General features: G+C 38.8%; 2 protein-coding genes across 2 annotated transcripts; both read right to left on the reverse strand.

Annotated features, from left to right (window-relative positions):
* Positions 1-246: 246 nt before the first annotated feature.
* LOC122662815 (protein WUSCHEL-like) lies at positions 247-1,690 on the reverse strand. The gene is made up of 3 exons (XM_043858528.1): positions 1,279-1,690; positions 1,088-1,185; positions 247-669 (listed from the first exon to the last, which is right to left on the reverse strand). Exons 1-3 carry the CDS (start codon positions 1,688-1,690, stop codon positions 247-249), a joined length of 933 nt encoding a protein of 310 aa, XP_043714463.1.
* Positions 1,691-10,242: 8,552 nt separating this feature from the next.
* LOC122662472 lies at positions 10,243-15,963 on the reverse strand. The gene is made up of 6 exons (XM_043858105.1): positions 15,929-15,963; positions 15,639-15,898; positions 13,985-14,281; positions 13,341-13,559; positions 11,482-11,610; positions 10,243-10,457 (listed from the first exon to the last, which is right to left on the reverse strand). Exons 2-6 carry the CDS (start codon positions 15,894-15,896, stop codon positions 10,248-10,250), a joined length of 1,113 nt encoding a protein of 370 aa, XP_043714040.1. The 5' UTR covers positions 15,897-15,898; positions 15,929-15,963; the 3' UTR covers positions 10,243-10,247.
* Between the last annotated feature and the right edge of the window lie 388 nt (positions 15,964-16,351).

Below are 16,351 nucleotides of genomic sequence, written 5' to 3' on the forward strand. Positions count from 1 at the left end.
TAATACTACTACCCTACCCCTCCTCTTCTTATCACTGGATTCCCGTCTTATCAACACCTATCTCTCCGTCTTTTAACCCTTGGATTGGAATCTTCCCCTAAACGCTAAATCTTCAAAAATTAATTTTGACCAGTCAAACATTTAAATAAGGGACAATGATCCAAATACAAATAAGAGGAGTACTATTACTGATATTAACCTAGATAGATAGCTACAAATGAGATTTTGATTAATTTCAAGGCAAATTCAGGAAGAAGAATCTGGCGATCTTGGGCTGTAAGAGTTGAGGCTGAGCTCAAGCGATGTTCGAGAACACACACCATTTCCATTGGGGTCGTTCTTAGGTGGTGGTCCTCCTCCTCCATACCATCCTGTGTAGTTCCAATCGGCGGTGCCGGAATTGAACTTTGCAGAGCAGAATCCACCAGGTATGTTCTCTCCGTGCATGGGGAAGAGAGGAAGCGTTTCCATGGCGTTATCATGACTATTATCACCTCCTTCTTCTTCTTCTTCTTCTTCATTCTGCTCTTCTCCATAAAACATTCTTCTCTTGTCGTAGAGTGTATAAGTTGCAGAATACGGATCCACACCTGCCCATCCAAGGTTATTGTTGTTCCTCATAGACCCACCAACACCATTGCCACCGCCACCACCAGAAATCGAACAGTCCTGATGGTTCATTCATAGTTGATTCACAGCATAGAATAATCAGAGATGAAGCAAATCAGTTTTAGAGAATTAATTACACAAATGGAGACAAATTGGAACTTGAAAGAGTGGATTCTATGTGTTTGTGTATGTGTCTGTGAGAGAGAGAGACCAACTTGAAAGAGTGGATTCTGTGTGTTTGTGTATGTGTCTGAGAGAGAGAGAGAGTGGATTCTGTGTGTTTGTGTATGTGTCTGAGAGAGAGAGTGTTGAAACTATAGATAGATATTTGGTCCATGTTGTGATATTTATTACATATACACATGCACATAGCTTTCATGTCTGTTCCTTATCATTCCTATATGGTATAGAAAGGTAGACAACAAGACTGTGAGTGTAAATTTGAAGGCACCAACCAGACCTTTCTTTAAAAACTTACCCCAAAGCTCTTCTCCATGAGAAATGATCCATTCCCAGAGATACCCATCTGCCTCATACCAAGTGCACCAGTTGAAGTAGATGAAGGAGAACATACCCCTGCACACACCACCCCCAACAGTAAAATGGAAGAAGATAAAGATTTTAAAACAGAGAAGCATTCAACTTTAAAAGAAAGGATTAGATCATAACCAGGAGTGATGCAAGTGTACTTCTTGTGACTGGAGTCCTCAGACTTCCACACACCACCACCACCACCAGCTCCTCTTTGCATGGACATATCAACAGTGAATCTCTTCTTTTGCCTTTCACGAGCTTTATGGTTCTGAAACCAATAGAAGACATTCTTACCCTCTATCTTCCCGTACTGTCTTAAACGAGCTGAGATTTTCTGTATCTGTTCAGCACTTGGAGACCTAATTCCGTTGTTGTAGTAAAGTTCCTTCAATATTCTTATCTGGTCAGTTGTGGGTGTCCACCTTGAACTACTCTGCCTGCAAAGGAAGTTGTTCCCTTTGCTATTACTGCTACTGCTGCTATCTTCGTTTGGCTGTGGCTGTGGCTGTGGCTGCATTTGTTGTTGTGGGTGTTGTTGAGGTTCCATTGCAGACAGAAAAAACAATAAGAAGAAAACAAAAGAGAGAGAGAGGAGAAGAGAGAAGATGTAGTAAAGTAGGTGTGCATGAAATGGAGAACAGAAGAGGGGTTATAACTTATAGGAGGAAGTGAGTGGTGCATAAGAGAGAGGTAAATTAAAGAGAGGAGATCAAAGAGATATCTGAGAGAGAAGGACTGAAGTTGACAGAGAGGGGCTTATAAAAAGAAGGGGACAAAAGAGGGATTAGAAAGCTAGAGCTTCAGGGGAATTGCTTGGGTGAAAAGGCATAGCAGAAGTATGATTAAGAGAGTGAAGTCTGAGAGAGAAAGAGACAGAAAGAAATTGAACTGAAATCTATAATTTAAAGAAATAATTTCATCTTAATGAATGAATGAATGCATAGCAACAAAACAGAAAAAAAAAAAAAAAAAAAAAAAGGTGGCTGTGAAGTTTATAAGGTTCTGTTCTCACTTCTCATGGAGGGGATTGTTCTATCCCTGTCATCCAGACAAATCCCATTTTTCTTTTTCTTTTTTATTTTATTTTTTATTTTTCTGAAAAGGAATAAAAAAGCTTTGTACTTAGCCAAGGGTCTCATCTGATCTTGTCAGGTGAGTTGAACCCTGCATCGAATAGTCCCACCAATGATAATTCTATGATTAGCCTAATCATCCATCTAATACAAAATAGTGATCTTAATCATAAAAATCTGTTCTTTGATTGGTGACTTTTTTTGTTACTTAGTATCAGTCATCATTTTTTTTAATTAGGCTTTTATTCTACATCACATGTCTCTAAGAAATTCTTCACAAATCAGATTGGAACCTGGGTTCTCGAGCCAGATGATTATGAGTTCATAGTTTTTGCCCTTCCCCACTGTCACTCTGTAGTGTCTTACCTCCCCAGAACTCACGGTTGAGCTTGTTTAGGTTAGGCTTAGGGTCACAGACTTAGGGTACTAGGGTTTGTGTTTCAGCATCTACATGATTAGTGATGGTTAAAATGACAATTAAATCCGGGTTAGTGAGTCAGGACTCGGTGGGCTCAGCAGAAGAAGATGTACTTAACAAAAGGAAGGAAGGATAAGGGATTAATTTGGTTCAGTCAAATAAAGAAGTTGTGGGTGATTGTCATTCTGGTTCAATTGATGGATTTGTTTGGCCACTTTCTCTATTATGTCTAAGCATTCAATTCATCTTTCTATGAATTTAATTTTGTAAGATGCTTTTGGCAATACTATTGAGGAAGGTGAAGGCATTTCTTTTGGCTTCCATCATTTATGATTTAGTACATTAAGAATATTTGAGGAAAATATAGAAACTTAGGCTGCGTTTGGTATGCATTTTTAAAATGCATTCTAGGTTGATTTGGCATTCTTGAACGATACAAACAATTATTTTTATCATTCGAGAATGCAAAAATAAACCTAGATGTGTCCCAAGAATGCATAACAAACGCAACCTTAATCTCCCATGCTGATGCTCCATTTTAATGGGAGGAAGAAAACTTCATTTTGAGATTAATTTTATATGTCTCCTTTCATTCTAATGACTCCGTTTTAATTACCAAGAAACAAATCCCATTTATCATCACATGATTGATAGGGGTCTTTGGTTTGAAGTGCAGTGAGTGAAAATACCAAAAGGTGAACTAATCAACAAACTAAACATCAAATTTTCCACACATTTGTTTCTGATAATTTTCCCAATAAATATAAAACGAAAAGAAAAAACCTACCATACCCTTGTTTTTTATTTTTGGGTAAAAGAACTCTATCTGTTACGCCAACACTCCCATGAGTATATCTCTCTCCTCATATGAAAAGACGCTTCGTTTGGGAGTGTGGCGTAGGCCCCACTCTCGGATAGAAAACTATTTTCCTTTATTTTTTATGAGGGATTTGTTGTTCTAACCCTAAGTGATTATAATAAGAAAATTTGACCCCAATTTTCCTTTGTTTGATTGCAAAGGAAATTAAAAGGAAGGAAAGTAAACCTTTCAAGCCTTAAAAAGAAAATTTTTGTAATCATTACCCTATATGAGTACATCAGTGAGTCCAAATTATTCCATATTTAGTTATTAAATTTCACTTTACTTTGCATCTTAAAAAGTAAAATTAAAAATACCATTATAAGAAATTTAAGTAATTTATAAAATCATATGGGGTAAATAAGATTACAAAAGTTTATAAAATCGTATGGAATAAGTAGTTTAATTTCAACTCCGTTTGCTTTCATTTTGCAACCAAAGGGAGCCAAATTTAGTAGTATGAGTTGGGTCAAATGTACTCACACCTTCATGAGGATGGAAACCACTTGACCTTTTTTGCCTGTCGCCTACTTGGAAGTTGGCTGTTCTTATAGATGAAAAATGATAGTATAGTGAAGATCTCCAATAAAGTATGGGCATCATTCATATAAAGGCAATATACATGATTTACAAATTAAAGATTAACAACTCTCTGTCTCTTAGCTGAAACATCCAATAAGTTTCATATTATTTTACTATTGTTGTCTTCAAATCCAAAACAAAACAAGCATAGCAAGGCACCCACGCAACATATATATTACTACCCTTCTCTTAACTTCATCTGAGAAGGAAAAAAGAAAGAAATATATGTCAATAAATGACATGTTTGAGGGCAATTTCGTCTTTTAGGGTTTTCCTCTCTTCCCTTTCTTTTGGAGAATAAAGGAGATCTTAAATTAAATCCCCAATCTCTCCATAAATTCATGTCTCTCTCTCTCTCTCTCTCTGTCTGGGTATCTCAGTTTCGAGTGATTTGTGTTTATTTGCTTGACATTGACACCACCATCATGAGATTTTCCTTTCCTTATCATGCAATTACCTCTCTCTCTCTATAGTTTTGATGTGGCAGACTGGCAGTGAAGCTAAGTGGATATCCTTTTAACCTATCCTGAACAGCTTACCTCATAAGGGGAGCCCCTAGGGTACAGCCGCTCTGGTACAACCCTTTTCTTTCGGGTAATCATCTTGTGATGTTTCTCTTCAGATCTCAAAAAGATACATCCAGATATCATTAAAGATCCTCTCTCTCTCTCTTTTTCTCTTTCTCTCTTTCTCTCTTTCTATAGGAGCCCTGTATATGTAGGGTACTATTCTCCCTTCTTTTATTTAGGTCAGAACCAGAAAATACTCTTTGAAGGAAGGATACTTGGTGGGTCTCTGATTCTTCTTCTTACTACCCACTTCCCATTTCCCACAGAGAAAACTCTTTCTCTAGTAAGATTATTAACCTTCTTAATCTTTCTTCTTTCTCCATGGGTGTAGGAAAACTTAAATCTATATTCTTTTAATTAGGGTTTTAAATTAAGGGTTTTACTGGTTATATATATATTTGATGTTTAAAGACTAAATGTATGTCCATTATTATACATATTTGATGGAGCTGAATTTCAACCAGAAAATGTTACTTTCATGCAGTTAATACATAAAACCCTAGTTCTAGATACTTAGGGTGGACCCCCCTAGTGAGAATCAACTAGGGTTTCATGCAGTTAATACCTAATAAAAACCCTCCTAGTTCAAATTCATTCCATTCTTATTTTCTTCTGCAACTCCAAGCTTCTACTTGTATGTCTTAAGTTGACTGCATCTCCTATGGACCACAAAAGTATAATTCTTTCACAACGTGATCTCTCTGCTCCTGTGGCTCCTGTTAAATGCTTTGTTGACCCAGCTTCCCAAAATCTCTCATTGACTGGTTATTAGTAATTTTTGGGTTTAAAATTCTCAATTTTTCGGTTTAAAATTCTCTCTCTCTCTCTCTCTCTCTCTCCCTCTCATGATTTAAGGTCCAAAACCCTGGAAAACAGAATATATTGACTTCACCATCTATGTCCAGCCAAAAGCAAGAGCAAGAATAGAGTGTCCTCAAAAATCAACTTTTTAGAAAGACTTAATGGGTAAATTGGTTGTTTGTAGAAAGCAGAAAGGTTGAGAAGAAGAGAAGAGACAAATTGACAAGCTAATCACATGTAAGGATGTGAAATTTCATGATCATCATCAGATTCATTAAAGTCACCTTTTTTAAGGACTTTTGTGTCTCAATCATATAGAGGTTAAAAGTAAGCAATTGTTGAATCTTGTAAAGTTAGTGCTGTTTAGTGCAAACCTAGGTTTCAGATAAACCCAAACACAAATTCCAATCAAATTTTAGAACCTAATAGTTGTTTTGGTAAAGGTTTTAGAACCTAATAGTGAGAGCAGACTTTAGTCTCTCTCTCTCTCTCTCTCTCTCTCTCTCTCTCTCTCCTAGCTATTTCAATAAACATAAATTGAAACTTAGCCATTGCCTTAAATCTTGTACTTGTTGAAAACAAAAAATATTTCTCTCTCCATTTGTTAAAACCATAACCCTTCTTTGCCTACAAAAGCCTATTCCACATTAAAAACATGGGCATGTTTGTAATTTTTGTAAATTTATAAGTCATATAAAAATGGATGGATTGAGCTCCTCTGCAGGGAGCCCAGTGACCAGGGAGTGGCCAAGGGGCATTCGATGGCTGGACTGTATCGCAAACATCCCATGGCTGATTGGACACACATTGGGATGTGTGTAGCACAACCCTGCCATTGGATGTCCCTCTGGACCCCAAGCACTACCTAAGTGCTGGGCTCCCTGGAGAGGAGCCAGATCCTAAAGAAATTGGAATCATGATATCTCAAATTAATGCAAGACCTTAAAAGTTAACCCATCTTTCAAAAATCATCTTGCAATTAAAATATAATCAACAAAAATTATGAATACATGATATAAGATATACATGTATAATATACATAACTAGTAGAAGGATTTGGGTATCAAGAGAGAGGCTCAACTTTTACTTGTCAGTCAACAATTCAATTTGATTTATGGGAGAATGTTTTCTGTGCTAGGGCGCAAGCTGCGCCCAGACACATGGGGAGGGTGAAATGACCACCCTGCCCCCCTGAATGGTAGGTCCATGTGTCTAGGGGCATGTTGCGCTGCAGCACAAAGAACATCAGCTCTTGATTTATATAGTAGAGTGTAATAAGGGGAATAAAACTTATTGGACTTAAAATAACAAATTGGGAAAAAGAACGGTACTAGAATGCATGAAATTACCACTCCATCTCATGTGAAATAACAAATTCCATTCAGATAGATGCATTGTGTTGTGTGTGCATTTTCATTGGCCTCCGTGCTAGTGCATGGACTACATGACCGGACAGTGATCTCTTGCCTTAACAAATACAAAAAGAAAAAAGATGCAAATACATTGATAGTATATGATTGAGTTTGGTCACCCTAGATCATTCCTTTCTTACCCAATGATTGGATTCCTTCTTCAAATCATTCTCCCATGTGGCACTTCAGGTAGTTAATCCAAGGAGGCTTGCTTCTGTGGATTGTCCCACCCCACCCCAAGGTTATAAAACAAGGTATCGGGTATTATATCGGTCATTTATACCGATATTAATAATAAAGTATGTATCAATTGAATCGGTCTATATTGGTCCGATTCGAGATCAACATCACTTTTTGATTGCATCAATCGATTTGTATCGATGCTGTACTAGTATCGTGCAAGACGATACCGATACCTAGAACAAGGAGTCCACCTCGACTTATGGTTTGGTGTGTAACGGACCATGAATCCATGATTAGGGTTACGACCCGCTTCATTTTATTTTATAAAAACAAGAACCACGTACCCAACAGCAACAACTAACTTTCATTATTAAGAAAAAAAAAAAATCCAACAAGTAATTTGACATTGACAAAAATGCCCACGAAGATGAAATCCGTTAAGGGGTGATTGAAGTAATTTGGAGAATGTCAGTTAATCTAAAATTAGGGATGTAAATGAATAGTCGAAATCCGTTTTCGTATCCGTGTCCATATCTATTTAGCATTGTCCGATTCCATCCGAAAGTTAAACGGATATGGATAAGCTATAGCTATTCAAAAAGCTATATTTACATGTACTATCTGAATCCGTTCGAAAATTAATCAAATGCGAATGCGGATATAGCACTATCCGAGCTGAATCCGATCCGTTTACATCCCTGGCGAATACCCACAGTGGATTCCTCAGGAAATAATTTGGATTGAGATCCCTCAAAAAAAAAGAAAAAATAATAAAAGTCCATAAGATTGACCATTGGTTGTCACACTTTAGGAATTGAAGAGGATCAACTTGTCTCGCGATTTCTGATTAGTATTAAGAATTCCTCCGACGATGCCAAGAAGTCAAGTAGGGTTTTAGTAGAAGAGAATAAGAAGAAAGAAGCAGTGGAAAAAAGCAAAACCCTAGATGCAGACGACAAGCTTGCCCGCCGGGACTTCTCCCACTGTAAAGGTGAGTCTTGAGTCTGCCGGAGAGAATGTGGGTGGCGATGAAGAGAGCGGCGGTGCGATTAGTGAGCAATAGACGGAAGTTGGTAGTGGTGTTCATAAGGAAGATAGTATGGGCGTCGCTGCAATTGAAGAGAAGGATTGGTAGGGTCAGGAAATTAAAAAGAAATAGAAGCCAAGTGCAGCAGGTGAAGTACGATGTGTTGAGCTACGCCAAGAACTTCGACGATGGGAAATGGCAGGCAGAGGTGGATTTCTATCGTAGCAGATCTTTCACTTATAGGTTTGGTTATCCCATCCTCAATTTCTGAGTTTCTCATCCATAGAGACAGACAATACAGGATGTTAATTCTTCCTCTCCCATTCATTAAAATGCATAGATTGACATTTGGGGTGAAGATATTGACTGGCAGCTCAGACATCCAAAGGTTCGAACTCATTGACTTCGATTTTTCCTTCTTTTCTTTTTGAGCTCGGCACCTTTGGAAACAGTTTCTATCTTTTTCTTCTATTTCTAAGTTTCAACTTTTTCTTTCCTTTTAATTTCCGTATTGTTAATTACAGTATAATTTTGAATTACAAATTGAAGATTTTTTTCTCTCTCTCTCTCTCTCTTCAATCTTTCAATGGGTTTTGGTGGTTATCAGAGGAAGGCTGTAGCCATTTTGAACACAACCTTCCATGTCCATATCAGTTTAGAACTGGAAGCCAATTGAGAACCGGAATCGAATCCGGAAATCGAAAACAAAACTGGGCGTTTTGAAATGAACTGATCTAAATCAAAGTAAATTGGTTAGGTTTTGGTTCCAAAGATTTAAAAATTTTCGATTTGATTTTGGTTTCATGACTAAACTGTTGAATCAAAGTGAAGTACCTATTTTCAAACCGAATAAAGAATCAAATAAAATTATTTTTTTTATAAGGGAGAGAGAATGCTGCTTGGTCACATAGCCCCTATGCCAAAATGGGGACCAATGGAAACACAGGGCCATACCATCCAAATTGGGGGTGGAGTAGTCATTTCACCACCCTTGTGTCTAGACATAAGTGCATGCAACCAAGCAGCCTTCTTATTATAGGGTTTTTTTTTTTTTTGGATGAAGATGTAAAAATGTTGGCCCAAAGACCTAAAATAGGATTTAAAACTGAATATGAAACTGAAATCGAATTGATTTTGAACATGTGTTCTTATTCTCGTTTCTGATTCTTGGTTCGAAGCATTTTTAATGGATGGTCCTGGGCATGGCCCACGAACAAAGGCCCTTCTCGTTGCAACTTCTCTACACTGTTGTTAATTATAGCTGTCAATTGTGGGCTGGGCTTGAACAAAAAGGTTCGTACAGAAAATACTCAAAATCACTTAATTTTGGGCCCAGTGGGTGGTCACGCATGAATACATATAGACTATCTCTTACCCCCTCCCCCCCTGGGCCCTCTTTCCCGGGGAAAAAACATTATGGGGACGAGGGTACTAAAAAAGAGAGCTCCATTGATCCATAATATATAAAATGGGAGAGGGATAGGAACACCGCTCACGTGCGATAAGTTAGCAGGCAAAACCATTGGGGATGCGAGACAGGGCATCATACAAAAAGGATAAGGGCTCATTTCAAAGGGTGTAAGAAAGAGATAAGACACAGCGGGCAGTTGCTCGCAGTACGTGGGTAGACTTGCTGACAAATTTACAAGAATCGGTTTAGTCCGTGGTATCGGCTGATTTGTATCGGTACTAGTAGAGACTGATCCTAAATCGATGGATCGATACGGATCAAGGGTAAAAGGATAATAAAATTTTAATTTTCACTAAAAATCAAAGGTAAAATCAATTGATCCAGACTGATCCGTATCAGTATCAGATCGGCTAATACACTTTGCTCATTCTATCAAAAAAAAAAAATAAATAGATTTGATTTCATAAATTGGAACCATAGGCACAGTAGTAAGTCTGGCAATGGATTATGTCTACTAAGACAAAGCAATGGTACAACACTACAAACTTAATAAGAAGACTTAAAATCAAGAAGAAGCAAAATGCTCTCTCTTTCAACAGACATCCATTGGAATCGTCCATTACTATCTAAAAACTAAAATATTCTTAAGCATTCTATAAACAAAACACAAGTGAATTACATTACTGAAAATATTTTCTCTAAGTACTAACTATTTGACATTCTTATAAATAGTTAAACCTTAATCACTCAACCCTAATGAACTTAACATTTATGACGACGATGTGGTTAACAGGTTCGAAGGTGAAGAAAGAGGCTCATGCACGACCGAATTCGAAGAAACCATGATGGGATTACCCTCTAATTGCAACATAATACTCCCAAGGATCTCTGTCATTAGTTTTTTGAATTCTTCTTCTGAAACAGCCTTCCCATCATCCGCATTCACCATTTTGAACCCCTCGTTCGTAACCATGTCCACCTGCAGCATTTCCATAAGTACTTGTGAGAAGCAACCACCTGTCTTATTTTTTTGTCATTTACCAGGGGAAGAGGGGTATTTATGAAAACAAATTAAACATATGGTTGACTCCGAGATGTACGTTCACCTACACGTACGTGCAGATGATCCATTCCCCATTCTAGAGGTGCATGGTGTTATTTAGTGCACTCAGTAGTTAAAAGCCCAAGCCTTGTTGATTATCCAATCTAAAAGCCCATATAATATTTCTGGAATTTAGCTCACGGGACCAAGCCCAAGTAGGGTACATACTTATTGGGCTCGAAGCACAGGTCCAAGGCTATTCACCGCCACCGAGCCCAACCATGCCATTGTGCACTACTCATGTGTATGTATGTATGTATGTATGTATGTACGTATGTATAAATCTGCTACAGCATTTGGTGATCAATCGAAGAGCAATTCGGGGATGGTATGGGTACAATAATAGGGTTGTAAACAGATCAGATTCGGCTCGGATAGTGCTATATCCGCATCCGCATCCGCATCCGATTAGCTATCGGACGGATTCGGATAGTGCTAAACGGATATGGAAACGGATTTCGACTATTCATTTACAACCCTAGGGTACACCATCATAAGATTACAATCCAATGATTGAGATGGGTCTTGAGACTGATCATGGAAATCTCATTATATCACGTTGATAAAGTAAGAGAGGAGGTTCCAATTCAACAGCTCTTGGCGCTTAGTAGGTGGACTCCAATAGGTATACAGGGAAAGTGTTTTTTGCCTGGAAGTGCGGCTCCTACACCTGCATGGGAGCCAATAGGAGCACAGACTCCATTCACCCATTGTATATGAATCGTGAGACACTCAGTCCCATTGATTTGGTGTGGAAGATAACAATATATATGGGAGGCATATAGATCTACAGGGAAAATCTAAAAAGCATAGCATATTGGCATCATTCAAACAACGTTTTTATTGTCCGAGAATGCAAAATCGACCTAGAATGCATACCAAAAAGAGGAAGTATGGATACCTGATCAATGGCACCGAAAGGAGGCAAACCAGCTGATGGTGCTAGTGCATCAAGGGCAACACGTAGATACTCCTTGGACACCTCGTGTTGCCGAGCTTTCGGTAGATTCCTCACTGCCGCATCCAAGGACTGAAAATCATCAAACACACTATGGGGTTAGGCAGTTCACAGTTGGGCTCTTACCATGCACCAGAAAATATGAAGAAAAAGAAGGCCAAAACGGAAAGAAATTACATAGGAACTAGGAAGCAAATCGTTAGACACGACAAGATGGTCAACGTAGGAGGTAGGAACTAAAGCTCTATGCCTGGGGAGAGTCCAAAGGCTTGGCTGTGCGACACACATCTCTGCACACACCCAGTCAATCATCAGAATGTGTGGCACAACCCAATGGCTGGATGCTCCCCTGGGCATTCCCTGGGCGCTGGGCTCCCAGGAAAGGAGCTCAATCCGAGTAAATTGCCTCCCTTCCCTTGTGTATCTGTCATCTCCACACTTCACTTCATTAGTACAATACAACTAAACATGAAATCTTGCAGGGCAGTGTTCCACTTGTGTAGACTACAAGAAGGTTCAAGTAGTAAAAATTGGCAACAAGATCGATCTCCATTGATTTCAATTTCAATTCAAATTCAATCAAAATCGGACTGAACCCTAAAATCCTGTACGAATGAGCCAGTCAACCGGAATAGGACTGAACACTAGAAATCTGGTATGAATCGACCAAAATAAAAATCGGGTCCAATTCGATTGGAATTACTGATCCAGATCCAAGTCCTCGAGCCATGCTGTAAAAGGATATAGGGGAAAGGCGATTAGTTTAGGCCTCCCAAATCCCAAACTTTAGAAAATGCATTTTCTGTAGTTAGTTGTGTTTGGTTTGGGTTGGGTTTGTGTTTTTCTTGGTGGGGGGGGGGGGGGGGAGGTCCTACAACTTGGAATCAGGTATTCCGATTCAATTTTAAGTCGCATCATCCCAAAATCTGTAGGGCCGGGAATCAACAGCAATCACCTACTTTGGCCTAACCCGGTTGGAATCAATAACCGTAGGATTTGGTTTATCAGAATGAACCCACCCACCTCCCCCACCCCCTCCCTCCCCAATCAATTCTTAGTGAACTCGGCGATTCAGCTGATTCCGATCTGAGTTTTAAAATCATGGGCAAAAAATGTATAATTCCTTCACCTCCCTCTTCTAGCCGATATTGCTGTGACTTGAAAGAGAATCAACCTTCATTAGATGATTAGAATGAGTATTAGCAATATCTTTCCTCTAATTTTCATTGGATATTTTATCTCCCCTTCCCTTCAATTGTTATATCCACTAATAGACAAATTCACACAAGTGAACAAACTAGTCTTTGTCCTCTGGCATATTACCAAGGTTTTAAAAATCGGATTGAATCGGCCGATCGGGATTGTTCTGACTCCCCTGATCTGAATCAGGTCGATTTTGCACGGAAAAACCCTAAATGCATGAAATATACCAATTTCAGGGCTGATTCCAAGCCGAGAACAATTCGGATCCCAATTCCAGTTTTTTAAACCCAACATTCTACTGGTCTTTCTTGGGCTTTGATGAGATCAAGTTCGGGCCAAACTTGGGCTCATGAATTTTACTGTTTCTGTTAGGTTGTATGCGATTACCAAAACCAATTGTTTATGCTGTATGCCTCAGGCTCACAATAGAAGCTTGGGTGAACCAGGATCAAACTAGGGAACTGCTGATAACTGGGTCGACCAAGTCCATTTCTTCTTAATGTTGTTTGGTTTCATCAACATTTTGGCCTTTCTTTACCCTGAGAAGATAATAGAGTGCAGCATAATAAAGAGAAAATTTCTGGCATTAAGTTGCTCACCTTGTCCAATTCAAATTTGTTGGAAAACAACCTCTTGATGCTGCTCCCATCAAAGGTGTTTTCGCTGTGAGCAACAATTACTGGATGCTCTTTCAGACGCTGAGCCAGGTTCTCAGCCACCTTCTTGAATTCTTCTATGAAAGCCTCTTGAGAAACTATTCCTCCCTGATGACTTATTGCGCAGGACTGCAAAGCAGGTTCCACAATGTTGCTTGTAACCTAGATGAAGCAAAAATGTATTAGCTTTCTCCATTTATAGAAACCCAAAGCACAGAATCTAATCCTCAATCATTGGCTTCAACCCAATTGTTTTAGGTGAATGCCATCTCCAATGGAGATGACCTACCTAAGCCACAAGCGTCTTAATCACCCATTTACTCTCTGGATTCTTAGAGACTTGGTAGAACTCAGGGTAAAAGCTAGCTATTAAGGATGAGTCCTACCCAAGTCACTAACGCAGATATGTAATGGCTTCAGCCCAATTGTTTTAGGTGAAAGACATCCTGCAATGGAGATGACCAACCTAGGCCACAAGCCTTCTTAAACACTCATTTACTCTCTCTGGACATGTATGAGATAGTAATCAATTCAATTGAATACTACTGAAAGAAACCAAAGATGGAGAGCATTTATATCCATAGTACCCAAGGATCTGTAGACGGCGGCATCCCATGATCAACTGTGAGCTGTTCCAATGCCTTCAAAACGTAATCATGGAAAGATACATCGGCTGTTTCAATCGGTGAGAATATAGAGACCATCTCTGGTTCAAATCTTGGGCTATTGATGAATTCTACAAGGTCCTCTCCATCGATCCGCAGGATCACAATTGGGTCCCGCTTTAATCCTGCAGCCATTCCTAGTAGAATGTCTGATAGTACTTCTTTGAACTCTATCTTGCTCACTGTCTCTTGTTTACCATGAGTGAATTCATTCAAAACCTTCAGAAAACAGCAACAAAAGCCATTGTTCAGTCATGGGTTAGCCTGCTATTAAATTTATATACCACAATATTATCCCCTAATAATCCAGAAGTTCAACTTGGTCAGACGACTCTAATAGTGGGATCCCTGGGCTTTTGTTTTCCCAGTTCAGTCAAAAAAGGCAGATATGCATGGAGGGACGACATACTGCCATAGAGAGATTATAAAGTGGTCACATTTATAATGCCTTTGTTCAGTGCAGACTTATGCCCTGTACAGGACTCTTCCTCTTGTAAAGTATGAAGGTTCTCAATGAAAAAATGGCAACCACTGGTTTTTTAGTTTATTTAATGGAATTAGTCAATATAATTTGAATTCCTAACTCCTGTAGTCTTAAATTTTTTTTAACCCTATAAATTATGGGAGAGGGATTTACATGCTGCCCGCTTATATCGGCATCTTACATGCCAAACCAATAGCAGATAGTGAAACAGTATATTTAACGAAGAGAAACAAGTGTATTCACATATTTAGTGATGAAAAAGAGGAGAAAGACTGTGAGAGGAAAGTACACACTGACAGCATGTGCTTCCTTTGCCCATTATTTGTTTAGACAAATAAGCTTTCCAAATATTTTTTCATTTTCTTTCTCTTTTTTTCTTGTTTTGGAAACTTTGGTTATTATCAATTCTGTCAAAACCCCATCTCTGCGGTTTAATTACTTTTAACCATATTTTGCTGCCAAAATGAACATGCTTTAGGGAATAACTTGTTAAAAATAGCCATTAAAGCTTGGTTTCCCTTCATAAATGTTAAAAAAAATAGCACTAAATAGGCAGGGGGAGGGGGAGGGGGAGGGGGGGGGGGGGAAGGGGGGGTGGAGAGAGATGCAGATCCTTCACATATATTACCTCCACAAGAATGGGGAAAATATGGTTTCCTTGTAGAATTTTCAACTAGTTTAAGTTGTGATGGCTGATGAGAGATACCACAAATTAGCACCAAATTTTTTTCAGCTTTCTTGGGCCAACATGAATCACCCAATTCTTAATAGCCCTTTAACATCCAAAGTTCTCTATAAGGTAGATTGAACTTCAAATTAACAACAGCAGCCAAAATCATATCGGTTTACAGAGTAACAAAAGCAAAAGATTTGAGCTTTTTATGACATAACTCATTGAAAAAGAACGGCAGATGAACAGTTTAAAAACGTGTAAAATAACAAGAAAAAAATATAAAATTTAACTACAGTAACAGAAGAAAATACTCCAGTTTGCAAGAAAAATCTGAATCAATGAAACAGAATATTATAGTTGCTGAGGAAGAACATAAAAAAAGGAGATGTAGAGAAGAAGAGTAGGTAGGCTTTAGTTACCTCAGAGTAGATATGATCAGAATCAGGAGAGGATCCCTGAGCAGGAAGACCAAGAGCAACACCAATGTCGGCCACAGCGGGCTGGAGCTCTTTCACAGAGAGCTTGCCATCTCTATCACTATCGAGTTCCTCAAATTTATGATCCACGTAATTGCTGAAAACCTTCTCGTTTCCAACTAATTCCATTATATCCGAACCGTCTATCACCTGACCTCCTCCTCCTCCTCCACTTTTCTTCAACACCGTGCCACTTGCCATTGGTGGTGTCTTTTCTATCTCCTTCCCTTTTTATCTCTTTTCTCTGATCTTGATTTGCTTCCTCTGAATAAATTAAATGCTTTCCTCTGTCTTTCACAGTAGGAATCTCGTGAAGATTGAAGCCACAAAGAAGAAGAATTCCTAGAAAAGAAAAGAGAAATCGAAAGTGCAGAATGGGTTCTTCTCCTCTGTTCTTATCTTTCTTCTGTGTCTGACGATTCTGACCGAACTGTGTGGTTTTTAAAGTGTGTGGATGTGTGTGGAGGTGAGCAAAAAAAAATGGGCAGAGAAGAGAGAAAGAGAAAAAGAAGAAAAAGGGAGGGAAGGAACGAAAAGCTATTGGGACACGTGGGGTGGTTAGGTTCCGTCTCAGAAAGATTAGATGATGCCCCCAATTGTCTGATTTTTCTTTTTCAAGTAGAGTAGTAATGTATGTTATCATCCACTCATGCTTT

The sequence above is a fragment of the Telopea speciosissima genome, chromosome 5 (genome assembly GCF_018873765.1).
Source record: "Telopea speciosissima isolate NSW1024214 ecotype Mountain lineage chromosome 5, Tspe_v1, whole genome shotgun sequence".
In the NCBI taxonomy this organism is placed as follows: domain Eukaryota; kingdom Viridiplantae; phylum Streptophyta; class Magnoliopsida; order Proteales; family Proteaceae; genus Telopea; species Telopea speciosissima.